The 14,423-nt window shown below is 39.7% G+C and overlaps 1 protein-coding gene across 1 annotated transcript; it reads right to left on the reverse strand.

Moving 5' to 3' along the window:
* Window positions 1–470: 470 nt before the first annotated feature.
* LOC137271775 (uncharacterized) lies at window positions 471–12,890 on the reverse strand. Its single transcript, XM_067804175.1, has 10 exons — window positions 12,872–12,890; window positions 10,697–10,836; window positions 10,154–10,222; window positions 8,975–9,092; window positions 8,513–8,659; window positions 7,113–7,253; window positions 4,849–4,968; window positions 1,874–1,996; window positions 1,464–1,617; window positions 471–648 (listed from the first exon to the last, which is right to left on the reverse strand). Exons 1-10 carry the CDS (start codon window positions 12,888–12,890, stop codon window positions 471–473), a joined length of 1,209 nt encoding a protein of 402 aa, XP_067660276.1.
* Between the last annotated feature and the right edge of the window lie 1,533 nt (window positions 12,891–14,423).

Consider the following 14,423-nt stretch of genomic DNA (forward strand, 5'->3'; position numbering starts at 1 on the left):
TCTGTTAGGGTGTATGTGAGCAAGTCCATGTGATGTGGAGTATTCGTTGTAGACCTGCCAAGCCAAGCTATTTGGCACTTTGCATGATGGGTATAAAAGGGGGCGTGGGTTCGGTTTTACGCCGCACTCAGCAATATTCCATCTATGTATCGGCGGTCTGCAAAATAAGCGAGTCTCGAGCAGACAATCCAGCGATCAACAGCATGATCATCAATTTACGTAACTGGGATACGATGACATGTGTTAACAAAGTCAGCTTTCCTGACCATTCGATCCATTTAGTGGCCTCTTACGACAAGCATGGGTTACTGCAGATGACTTATAACCCTGATCTTCACGGATTGCATAACACGATCAATTCTAACCAATAATTCCAATGAAGAAGTGGACTTTATTCGGTGTTGTTTTTTTTAAAAAAGATTTATTGTTGTAACGATATATTCATTGCGCGTCTGACATTGGGTTTTCCATCATGGCTTGAACAGAACATTTGTCTCAGGGATGATCTTAGTGTTGCAGTTGTCGCCCACACAGCAGAAGTGACAAGCCAGATCCAAGACATTGTTGGAAGGTTTGAACTCCGTACACACACTTTTATCTGACGTTTCGGAGTACCATTTCCGCAGACAATCCCAATGACTGACACACCTGAAAACAATGTATATGTATTTCCACATAAGATCCTTGAAAAAATACTGGAGTAAGCACTTTGACGTAAAATTTTCAAAAAGCTTCCACTAGATCGTTCAGAGAGGGAAAAAATCTCAATCTCAGTAAGCAAAGTTGGACGCCAAGAACCAACAGACAAGACATTTGACATGAATATCCTTGTTACAATTTGGACGATGAGAATGGGTGGCATCTTCAGTTTCTAGGTCTCCTTTGCTGAATTAAACTGAAACAAATTCTGTGAACCCTTGAGACATGTTCGTAATATACATCTGCTCACAAAGCAGTGAATGGGTACCCGACAGGTAACGTGAGTAATCTACCACCTCAGTATACTTCCTTGGGATCTGACAATAAACACTTTGATTCGTTAATTTGTGTAAACAATGCCAATTTTCGAGCATCCATTGCATATTGAATTACACCTTTCAAAGGTAAATATTTCATTACCTTATCAATAGTATTCGTGCATGAATAACCCCACACAGCGACCGTATGCATTTATGTACAATAAAGTTAGGCCATGGAGTACACATGGTGGTTATGCAATACAAACCTGCCCAGAATGAATTTGTACAAAAACTTGCATTAGTCATAAACACAAGCCTATGTTATTTCGCTTATCGTTTGAAGGGCCGGTGGGTCAGCCTAATGGTTATGGCGTTCGCTCGTCACGCCGAAGACCCGGGTTCGAGTTCCCACCTAGATACAATGTGTGAAGCCCATTTCTGGTGTCCCCCGCCGTGATATTGGTGGAATTTTCCTAAAAGCTGACTGATTAATCACTGACTTACCGTTTGAAAACTTTTTCGGAGCCGTCTAACATCGTAAATAAGTCCGTCATGCAATAGTTCCCAGACGGACAAACTTCCGGTGTTCCAAGGGTCAGCTCAGCAAGTGTGCAGGGTTCAAATGTTGCGTAGTTCCCACACAGATAGCACGTGCGTGCTAGAACAGTATCCGAGGTCAGCACCATGTCAGAAAATTCCACATTCAATTGGCATATTTTCCAAGTTTCAAAACATGACTCATATCAACGAACTTCACATTTGGTGATAAGATTTTCATAAAATAAAATTCATAATGAATATAACATTCCTGATTTCCTTCATAATGCCGATATTCAAAATGCGAAAAGTCGAAAAAAACATACAAACCTTTTAGTGGGACTTTTGAATTGAAAATAACATAGCGATATGGTTACCTGGAGGCGTAGGAACTACTGTTGTAGAGGGGGAAACTGGTCTTGCAGCTTTTGTCGTGGAGGGTGCCATTGATGAAGTACTTGTCTGTGTTGAAGCAGATGCTGACAACATGTTGCTTAGATCTTCCAATTCCACCTTCTTCAGCTCCAACATCCTTGTTACCTTGAATTTACTACCAACATGTTTAACTCCAACATCCTTGCACACTAGAGCCTACTGCCAACATGTTTACTCGAACACCCTTGCACCTTAGAGCCTACTGTCATCAGGTTAGAAAGAACTACCCAAACAAACGAATCATAATCACGTGCCTGGTGAAGTTGGAGTTGGACTTCCTGATGTAGACGGATTAGCTGGTCCTGCAGTTTCTGTCGTGGAGCGTGTCTGTGTGGAACTGGTTGTCTGAGCTTTCGTAGATGCTCGGAACGTGAAGTGTAGATCTTGTTGATGGTAACAGAACAGATCATGACTTGTACTGCTAAGTGTATAGTAGCAAACGTTGAAGAACAATTAAGACCAATGCGGCGTCACTACGGTACGGAAGGGAGACATTGAGTTTCTCCGCCGTCCATGGGTATATGATACACATGCTGAGTTAACTTTGCTGTTTTAATATTGTATTTTATTGATTTACATTTTTAGATCGTTCCTTTGTAATTGTTTATTTAATACGTATACAACTTTACCTCTCATGCTTCCTCTGGTATGGCTTGTGTAAAATTTTGTTGTCATCTTTAACACTGTATACATGTATACAATACTGTATGCAATGTAACACAAGGTGAGACGTTAATAACATATCTGTCTGTCTGCATTAAACCAAGACGCTTCTTACCCTGGTAATGGCTGAGTGATTTACGTTTCACGTCGACCCTGGGTGTTTCACGTGACGAGCGAACGCTTTAACCACTAGACTATGCCCACCGCTATCAGACCCCCCACACAGCTTTATTCAAATCACAAAACAATTCTAAAATGCATTCATATTTAGGTAAATGTCATCAGAATACATGAGGTTAAACGGTCCTATAATCGAACATACCGAAGTAACCAAAAAGAGTGATTTGAATGTCCAAAAGAAAGGTTGAAATATGATTCTGTTTTGAGACAAAGGTAAACCATTTAAAATCATAATGTTTCAACTATTCAAACATGAAACGGCGGTTGTAGAGTGTGTAAAATTGCAAAAGAATCATCCCTATGATTTCAGTCTCTTAAAACTGTCTGCCGATTTGCATTGGTGAAAACATTTGTTTGCAAAGTAACATTTTTTTTCTTTTCCTGTATACACGCCCATTTCACGTGTAGAATTGTTCTGGAGGGTATAATAATAGACTAGACTGCATGATATGATAGACACGTACGAGAAATATGCCACGATTAACAGCCGAAGAGAAAGAAAGATTCACTGGGATGGTGCAGATGGGGTAGACATACAATGCTGTTGCCAACGCTCTCGGATGCCACCATATCATGGTTACAAGACTTATTCAGCGCTACAAAGAGACTGGGTTCACCGTAGACAGATGAAGAAGGTCTTTAAGGAAGAAGTGCAACGTTTCTTTTGGCTGTTAGTGTTGATTTCGGATTAAAAAGACTTATGATTTTTTCTTTCACGCTTAAGTACATAAGTTACTTAGAAATATTCAGTATAAATATAAATCTACTGTACCAAGTTGAAGATTTTGGTCTTGAGTAAATATAATTTCTTACCTCTGCCATTAAAACCTAATTTATGCCATTATTACGGTCTCTGATCCATTGCATATGGTATTTGTGAATTATGTTCGGACGTTATGTATCACTGCATAAATGATCTACGATTAGTCAGACAGAGATGCTTGGCATTATCCGTTCATTTTTGGATACTTTATTTTAACTTTCGTATAATGACATTACCAAAAACTGGTAACAACGCTAAAACGTTATTTCCAGGAATGAAATTTCTCTCTTAAGACATCTTGGCATAATGTTCTTTCATCTTGTGTTAGGATTCTTTCAAACCATCCCCAGTAGTTTCACAAGCTGTCAGAGACCTCTTTCAAGGCCCCATGAGCACAATGACCACAGACAAGATCAAAGTGACTGACTCTCGAACTGACTCAATCGCTACAACACCAACAAATGAATTCCTGCATACCAGGGCCCCTTTTCACAAAACTCTCGTAAGCCTAAGATCTCGTAAGTTTTCTCGTAACATTTGTACCTGGCATACTGTAACATGAGAGGTGGAAATGCTACGAGGAAAGTTACGAGATCTTAGGCTTACGAGAGTTTTGTGAAACGGGGCCCAGAAATTCACATGCTTATTTCATCCAGTGTTGGCAGCCCATATAGGTCTAGATGCGTTTCAAAACGGCAATAACGGTTGCATACACTTGACCTAGGTATTGCTCAAAGACAAATCTAAGCCAGTCTTTGATGACAGATGTTGGAACATGCCAACAGCACATGCTAACAATACATGATGAGATGCATACCTGATGAAGTTTGAATTCCTGATACAGAAGGTCGTGCAGCTTGTGTAGTAGAGAGCGTCGCTGGGTACGTTCTTGTCTTTAGTATAGGAGCAGATGGTGGCAACGCGGTGCTTAGATCTTGTAAATGATAAAAAAGACCATATGTCAGAAATAAGGCTGCTGAAAAATCATGATCAATATATTCACCGTGGTTTCCCCACCGCTCTAGACTACATTGCATAGGTATGACGCTCAGTTTACCTAGGTTATGAAGGCACCCAATAACAAAGTGTCTTATCCCAAGGCTCTTGTTTTCCACCTGCGACACAATGATCACATGACATTTTGTTTTGGTGATGTGCAACACCGTATAGTAGAAAACATATTTATATTTTCGGTGTCATCACGGACATTTATCAGTTCTGCCAGCACGGTCTCTGACCCTGTAGGTCGCCCCATTTGACAACATGGGTTGCTGGTCTTACAATCCTATTCTAAACCGAAATTTGACCCACCTGAGACACAAGTACGGCATGTTTTCTCACAAAGTTGCAGACCAAACGTCCGTTGGCATATGTCCGCAAAACTGCTACAAACTGGGCTGTGGTCAGAGCAAGTACTTGAACTCAAGGTTACTGAAATCCAGTGAATATATAAAGAAAATACGTGTGAACCAGGGCTCACAATGGAAGTATTTTTTTCTTTTGTCCGAACTAGAAAAAACAGTCAAAGACGCAAGTGATTGTAATACTCTTTAAATCGACATCACACCAAGTTCCACATCAACTGAAGACTATCGGAAGAGGATTAGTTGGAGCAGTTTATTGTGCTTCATCTTGATATGTGTTTATGAAGTATTAACTGTGTTATCCTCGACTTTTTTAACATACTTTAGTTTCATATGTAAAAGTACAATCATATCTGTCTTGAAGAAGGTATGTAATATACGTTTGTCCTAGAGTAGCCTAGCTACATGAGATTCATGAGATTTCTAAAATAAGCAAAACAACAGATCTACAAATGAGGCTGTGACATGCATACAAACCCACAAATGACGATGCGACATAAGCACGGATCCACAAATAAGGATGGGACATGGATACAGATCCACAAATGAGGATGGGACATGCATACATATTCCCCAGTGAGGATGCGACATACACACAGATCCTCAAATGAGGATGTGACATGCATACAAATCCACAAATGAGGATGGGACATGCATACAGATCCTCAAATGAGGATACGACATGCATACAGGTCCACAAATGAGGACGCGACATGCATACAGATCCTCGAATGATGATGTGACATGCATACAGATCTACAAATGAGGATGTGACATGCATACAGATCTACAAATGAGGATGTGACATGCATACAGATCCACAAATGAGGATGCGACATGCATACAGGTCCACAAATGAGGATGCGACATGCATACAGATCCTCGAATGATGATGCGACATGCATACAGATATACAAATGAGGATGTGACATGCATACAGATCTACAAATGATGATGGGACATGCATACAGGTCCACAAATGAGGATGGGACATGCATACAGATCCTCGAATGATGATGCGACATGCATACAGATATACAAATGATGATGTGACATGCATACAGATCTACAAATGATGATGGATGATGGGACATGCATACAGGTCCACAAATGAGGATGCGACATGCATACAGATCCTCGAATGATGATGCGACATGCATACAGATATACAAATGAGGATGTGACATGCATACAGATCTACAAATGATGATGGGACATGCATACAGGTCCACAAATGAGGATGGGACATGCATACAGATCCTCGAATGATGATGCGACATGCATACAGATATACAAATGAGGATGTGACATGCATACAGATATACAAATGATGATGTGACATGCATACAGATCTACAAATGATGATGGATGATGGGACATGCATACAGGTCCACAAATGAGGATGCGACATGCATACAGATCCTCGAATGATGATGCGACATGCATACAGATATACAAATGAGGATGTGACATGCACACAGCTCATGAAGTGAGGATGTATGCAGCTCCTATGTAAACATTCAATATATAATATGAATCAGAATGTTTGCAGTAACAGCCTGAAATGATATTACGTTTAAGGGTAAATCAGAGATAAAATTAAAAGGACTTCGGTGCTGACAATTGAAACGTGTTGCAAAAGAGGGCGAAACAAATCGGTGACCATATTTAAGCACCTTGTGAATTATGACAAAGAATCAGAATTAATGTCAGAAAAATACAGGTTGTAAATGATATAAAAGCAGTATAAACCCGAACCTGTACTAGTTGTTGATAGGACGGTAGCCGTCGATGTCCCATCGGTTGTGGCAGTTCCTTGTTGTATTGGACAAGCACAGCATGTACTATTTACACAGTGAAGTTTTGATGTTGTCATTAGTTGCTGAGTCGAAAAATACGTTTTTCAGTATGGCTGTCGATGCGGTGAAAATGCATTCGAAAGGTAATTCCCTGGAACATACTGGGTTGTCTTCATCGATGAAATGAGCTTCTAATGTGGATTGAGGATATTTACCCGCACCAGTGTGGTCATTTCTAAAATGCTTTGGTGACGATACTTCGAAAATGCTGGGAATTATATAGAGGGCAAATGTAGAGTACAGGCTGTGGCAGTTTCTGGTTGAAAACTCATAATATCTTCTCATCATGTTTAATGATTAAATAATTTAGGAACTCTGATCTTTTGCATAGTAAAGTACTTTAACACTTTACCTTTGCCTTGTCTGGTGCATAAGCCGCAGAACTCAGGGCAGAAGTATGGCGCTAACCGATCGCTGCAAACGTTTGGAACCAATAGACAGTTATCCTCTCTTGTTGTACTGTTACAAACAGGCAGTGAAGCTGTTGGCGTAACTGTATAACAGACAGTAGGTAATACACTGTGGGTGGAATAGTGCCAATGGTACATCTGTTTGTAAGGTCATGAGTTTATTCATCACTTCGAGATAAAAAAAACATTTACAGTCAATTATTATTGCGGTCAATGTTGACCTACAGTTGTAAAGACCTATGTGTGTATATCTTCTTTATTAATAGTTATACCCTTGTATCGAACCTCGGATAACACGACGAAAGTGCTTTGTGGAGTATTTGAAAGCATTTCATTCACTGTTGCGACCATAAGTTTTGTTTACTTGTTTTTAGCACAAATCAATATTCCATCAAAATTATGACTGTATGCGGATCATGAATTGGCATATACACGACAAATCTGGACTTAGCGTATATTACCTCCCGGAGTAAGTGAGTTTATTTTTATGCCGCTTTTAGTAATACTCCAGCATTATCATGGCGGAGGGCACCATAAGTTGGCTTCATACATTGTACCCATGTGCGGAAGCGAACCCGCCCTGATGAGCGAACGCTTTAACCACTAGGCTACCCTACCATCCCTCACCTTTTAGACAAAGTCCACAATACACCGGGCAAATATCAGCGGCGAGTGGTGTTCTTTCACGAGATCCATACATGGTGGCAGAGTTGTGGTCGGTGTGGTTGTAGTAACTGTAGCTTCAGTAGTAGCTTGTGTACTTTTTGATGATTGGGCATCTGTAAAGAAGGAAAGTTGTTACGTGTTTTTGATCGGAGGCAGTCACAGGCAGTTCTATAGAAGCTAAGTGTAAATACTTCCATTTTTGTCCAGGAGCAGTACATAATGATGTGATTAGAGGGGAGTGATGGTGTTTTTTTAGTAGGGCTTCGCCCAGTTTGTTCCGGAGGGCCGGGATGGGTGTGTGTTTTTATCAATTTTCTTCACATGTACTCACATTTTGCACATAAATGTAATAATGAAAAACATGCTTAAAATTAGGTGGGGACACTCAAATATAACACATACATGCATACAAGTTAAACCATATTCGACAAATATAAAATATTTATAACTGTCTTGAGCATATCGAGACATTGTTCACTGCATGACGTTGAGTTTTGTTTCTGTAACTGAATACTCATTACGTCAATCACTTATGGTATTAGTAACGATACCTAACAGACTGCATTCATGCAGTGAAAGCGTGAGTAGCTATGGTTTTTCTATCGCGTTTTACAATATTCCAGCAATACCATGGCGTGGAACACATTTTACCCATGTGAGGAACAGAACCGTTTACCACAGAGATTGCAAAACTTCTTGCAGACTATTGGTGCAAGTGTGTTAGAGCAAACATTGACCGTTGCTGCACAGTCAGGAATCAGATCCACACAGTCGGGAGTGCCTGATGTTGTCGGTGGCGGCAGTGTCGTCACAGAAGGCACACCTGAATCAGTGATTATACACGTGTAACTTTTAGATTGACCAGGTTTCTTTCTGCATCCAACAGAAACATAACAGGCAACGTAATGTCGTTTTATATGTCGTATTAATATTTATATTGTCCATAAAAGAATGGAACAAGCAGGAAACATACACATGTGCGCAAGCACGCATGGATTTCCTTAAATGTGATGAATAATCATTATTTCACCTTCACGCATTCATGAATAAAAATTATTTTGTAACGTGACGGCAATTACTTCTTCAGAGTATGACAATTATCCTGAGCCATGTATGCATCTTGTGTTATGGTGTTCACCTGTAATATGTAGAGCTTGATTGACACACTCGACATCGTTGCAACAAAACCGGCATTTTCCGTAGTAGAAGACAGTTCTGTAGTCAGGACACCAGGTGTTCATATCGTGCAAGCAGTGCTGGAAATGTTCAGTGGGCATCAACATACCAGGCGAGATGAGGGCAGAATGTCTCGCTCATATGACGACGTCATAATATCAGGACTGATGAACTGGCAGTTAGAGCCAATGTAGTTAATGTGTTGAAAATATACAACTGACAGCACAGGAATATAGCGCAAATTAAAGAAATCCGTAACAGTTCTTACCAGAAATGCTGAGGCTATCTAGATTTGCTCCAACATTCTACATTTGACCTAATTCAAAATAAGGCCGTGGATACCAATACATTTAATAATGGTTACAGTTAAAAATAATTCAAAAGGGTGGCAACTGTAGATTTTTTAGAGAATATGGTGTCGGTGAAACTGTAATTCAAAAGAATGGAAGCCGTTAAAACCAATTCCAGATTTCATGACGGGTAAAAACAAACAATCAAATTATGATAATGGTTTAAACGAACTATCAAAATATGGTAACGGTTAAAAAGAGATTCTCAATAAGGTAACGGTTAGTGTCAATGGAAGATGCCTCTCGGTGCTTGCAAGGTGTGTATGATGTTGGTCCAGTAATGCATATGTGCTCCGTGGCATGTGGAGTTCACTGAAGTGAATCTTTGCTACATTTCGGGTCTTTAAACCACATGAATCAGTCTTGGTATCTTTTTTGAATTATCAAACACATGCTTACAAACCGAGGACACATGTGTCATCTGTAAAGATATGCGATTTATAACCTAGTTCCAAGTCAAACGCGACCATCCTTTTACTGACCGACATGTTGCTTATCTTAAGTTCACTGAACAGTAAGTATCCCAAAACAACGTGTTAGAGTCATTGCAACTTACGTCTTCAACAAATGTTGATATTGTGAAGGGATCGCATTGTATTTGAAAAGAAATCTTTATGGAAAATGATAAGTTCTCGTACTTAGAATATACAAACTGAGTTATCATTTTCTGTACAACATAACTATTTGTGTGTGTATTTTCATTGAACTTAAAGACGTTTGAAGCATCCAAACATTTACAGATCAACATAACAATGTTTAAATGTCAGGTAGTAAATTAGAAATCACCTTACATTATATTCTTGGCGATGTTTGCATTTCCCGCCCACGGTGTCATCGAGTCCAATATCTATTTGACAAAACTAGGAAAGAGAAAAAGATATACTCATAAAACATTCTTATTATCATCGTGGTATGGAGGAGTTATAACACATGACATGATCCGAGTATTAATTATGTTTTTGTGAATCAACCAACCTCGTTATAATGGAAAGTAAACATTCACTTCCGCGAACATATAACAACCGAAAACACATAATCCACTGATACCATGAGTCAAATGTTAATAAAGTATAAATGTTAATAAAGTCTAATGTATGATCGGTGTTTTTGTTCTGACTACAATACCATCAAATGCATTTTGTTTAAAGAAACGAACAGAACAATAAAGAAAACGATAAGGTAAATCTTGAAGACAATATAAGGATGAAATATATTTTGGGGATAATTTTCTTGAAAATGTGTGCACAATCTATTCTACAAACAATATAACCCCAAATATTAAGGCTATGCTGAGTATAAGTAGTGTTTCCATAACGACGTCCAAAACACAATACCTCATCGTCATGGCAATAATGGACGTGACACCTGTCGTCATGGTGATGATGGTCATATTTGTGGCACGAGTAGCATTCCAGTCCAGATTCTGGCCCATGCTTTTCGTGCTCATGTTCCGACACTACTGCAGGGTATCTTCCTGAAACATTTATGTAGGTTCCCTCAGTGAACGAGTATGAGTTTACATCGCATTTAACAATGTTCCAGCAACATAATGACAAGAGCTAGGCTTCAAACATTCTACACATCAGGGGAAGCGAACACTCGTGATGAGCCGCATCCACTATCTTAAACAACCCACAATAAGCTCTCTGAACTGTTTTGGCTGAATGGAGGTTGCACATTGCTCATTCCATGAAACTGTCTGATTCCTTCCCGTTAAATCAAACCCCTTCCCTTACAATCATGTGTAATATGTTTTACTGAGCAGTGGATTAAAGAACAACTTTTCTGAGAGTATCCTTTCACGCTATTTGTAGTCTTTGGAGACAGTCGACTGCACTTCAACACTTCGGAAAGTGATCGGTTTGCTGGAATACCGGTTTACACATTGAGCATTTGAAGTCATCACTTGCAGAAAGTGTTTTGATCTTCTCAATCTTTTTAAACAAATCTAGATATGAAACTGACGAGGTGGTGACACGGGTCTTCCTTATTTCTCGTTCAGGAGGGTATACCAGTTGCACCTAGCCATCTAATGTTACTTGAACATCAGATCGAATGTTCACCTAAAGTTTAATTTGAAATTTATTGGAAATTGTCTTTAGTAAGGTCTCGGTTGTTTGGGGATTTCATCCCACAGTACACTGCTAGCATGCCACACCGATGCACTGTTTCAAGTGGTATTCCGACGAAAGTAACAAGTGACAAAACATGGAGGACTCGTGATCAATTACATTTCCGCAGCAGTGTGTGAACATAACGCATAATATGTACGGTTAACGCAATTAGGAGCTGGGAGGTAGCCTAGTGGCTAAAGCGTTCGTTCTTCATGCTGAAGACCAGGCTGTGAAGCCCGTCAACGGCTTTATGTATGATGCATGATAAATTTCAATATTTTGCTTAGTCATTCTTTTCATCATATCATATTTCAAATTGATATCCATCGCTTGAATAAGCTATCCAGATTCGAGTATCTACTGTCCGCATTGTTATGGATCAATGTAACTGGCAGAAGGGTAAAACAACTGTTACACCAAACGAACAAATATACAGATAAAGTCGTTTAACCTACATTGGAACAATCTCAAAAGCGAGTTTAACAACGAACCTACCAATTGCCACTTGAAAACACAGTATTAGAAAAGCCCTCTTCATGGTGTGTGCTGTATGAAGCCATGTCGTCACATCTTATCAGTAGATAAGATTAAGTCTTCAGACCTGCGCTTTTACTACGAGTACGCACTGCAACAATGAGGGGTACGGTAGGTGAGTAGGTTGTGTTATGTGGTAGTTCATGTATTATATCTACGTTAAACGATTATTACTGACAGAGGAATGAAGCGCTCGTAAACTGAGTTTCGGAATATAAATTTATTTATTGACCAGATGCCTCAACTTAATAAGACATGTATGTGCATTTGTAGTTGGCTATAGCATGCCGTTCCTCACCATTTTCAGGGTTTGCACGATATTTCAAAATTAGTTAGGGCTAACGCAGAGAATAGGTTTAGTAACTCTTAGTACATGCATTGGCTTTTGGAGATAATTAAAGACATAAAATGCATATCGTGAGTCACCACTAAATATTACACGCTGTAAAGAAATCGTTTCTTAGTTCTGGTAGTGATAACATCACTTCCTGTGAAGGATTAGACACCGAGCAAAGCTGACTGGAGGTAATAAAACAATGCTTGTCGGTGGTTGAGCTTACCACCGGTGACGAGCAGTCTTTGTGGCTGTACTCACCAGAAGTGCTAAAACATTGACCAGTGGTCATATTTGCCCAGTGTGATGGCCAGGGCTCGGCGATCGCACTTACTTGGGGTAAAGAATAATATTGGGTCATGACAAGAGGTGATAAAGACTTTTAGTGATTGTATTTATCAGATCTAATGCATAATATTTGGTCATTGAACCAGCCAAAGGTGGATACTTCATGGTGACCGTTTAATGCTGGCAGGTAGACATGTTGCTTGTCATCAGTGACGGTTATATCGATCGGACGAGGAGACCTGTTTCACTGCCTGCCATGATACTTATATCATAGCTTGTCCAATCCACATTCGATTTTGTACAGGTCCTAGTAAACTAGTTGTCACTTATATTTTTAACACATCAGTCTGTAATGTAACGCATCGAATGGAACTATTTAATGTCTTGAAACAACATCCATATATTACGTAATTCCAAACACCACCAAGCTGGGACATATATGTCTTTCTTGCATGAGCCTTCCCATACGTATAATTATTGTATGAAGTCGACGTACAGATGAACGGACTTGCGTGAAATATTTCATTTCTGCGTTGACCATTAGATTTCATTCATGTGACCTGCACGCGTTATGCTTTTGACAATCCTGAGGTAATCCATCGGAAGCCCATTTCAGTATCTTTGACAGACACGGTGCAAAGTCCTGATGCAGTGTCATCCCTGCAATTTCCATTAGGCGTAGTGCACCCGTCTCTATCTAAACGTTTAAGTCCATCATCATGCTTGTACGTAGCCAATATATGTGTATATGGCGTAAACGTATTGTATGCTTTAGTCAAACTGTGATTGTAGTATAGCAGCGGTTTTAGAGGTCATATTCCTGTCCTTTGTCTTGAATCAATATGTCTAGTACCTATGCTTATATACGTGTAGAAATCCAAGCGACTGACTTAGGTTATTCAGATACGGTTTAATACTGGCCCAAAACACACATTATGCAGATAACCAGTCAGAGCGTATTTTTCTCTAGTAAACGGAACCTAGGTTCTATGTAAAGTTGAAGTTATTAAGTTTCAGGAGATAATTGGTCGCACGCACGCACGCACGTACACAGGAATTTGACTCCCACCACACCTAAGGTAACTGAACTGTGGGATAATCCACTTCCTGAGAAACGATAGACACTGGCTCTCGGTTTTGAATTCCAGGACTGAAATTGATAACAGTTAGGTATTTGCTCTCAAACACTGCACACATCGGGACAGACAACGCCCCTTTCACACAAGGTAGGCTAGAGGAATGGGATAAATCAGTGATGGAGGACAATGAGGTCAGAGGTACAGCGCGATTTCACATGTTTAAGGTACGATAATAATTGCAGTATTGCACTGATGCTAAAAAGCGGGACTATATTCCGCGACGTCATGTCGAAAATCAGTTCATGTCTAAATCTGTACTTCTCATGTTCATGTTGTATTCACGTGTACACCTGTACTGTCTCATGTCCACATTTAGATCATGTCTAGACCTGTACTGTCTCATGTCCATATTTAGATCATGTCTAGACCTGTAATGTCGTATGCCCATATATAGATCATGTCTACACCTGTACTGTCTCATGTCCATATTTAGATCATGTCTAGACCTGTACTGTCTCATGTCCATATTTAGATCATGTCTACACCTGTACTGTCTCATGTCCATATTTAGATCATGTCTACACCTGTACTGTATCATGTCCATATTTAGATCATGTCTACACCTGTACTGTCTCATGTCCATATTTAAATCATGTCTACACCTGTACTGTCGTATGTCCACATTTAGATCATGTCTAGACCTGTACTGTCT

Source organism: Haliotis asinina, chromosome 2 (assembly GCF_037392515.1).
Source record: "Haliotis asinina isolate JCU_RB_2024 chromosome 2, JCU_Hal_asi_v2, whole genome shotgun sequence".
Lineage (NCBI taxonomy): Eukaryota > Metazoa > Mollusca > Gastropoda > Lepetellida > Haliotidae > Haliotis > Haliotis asinina.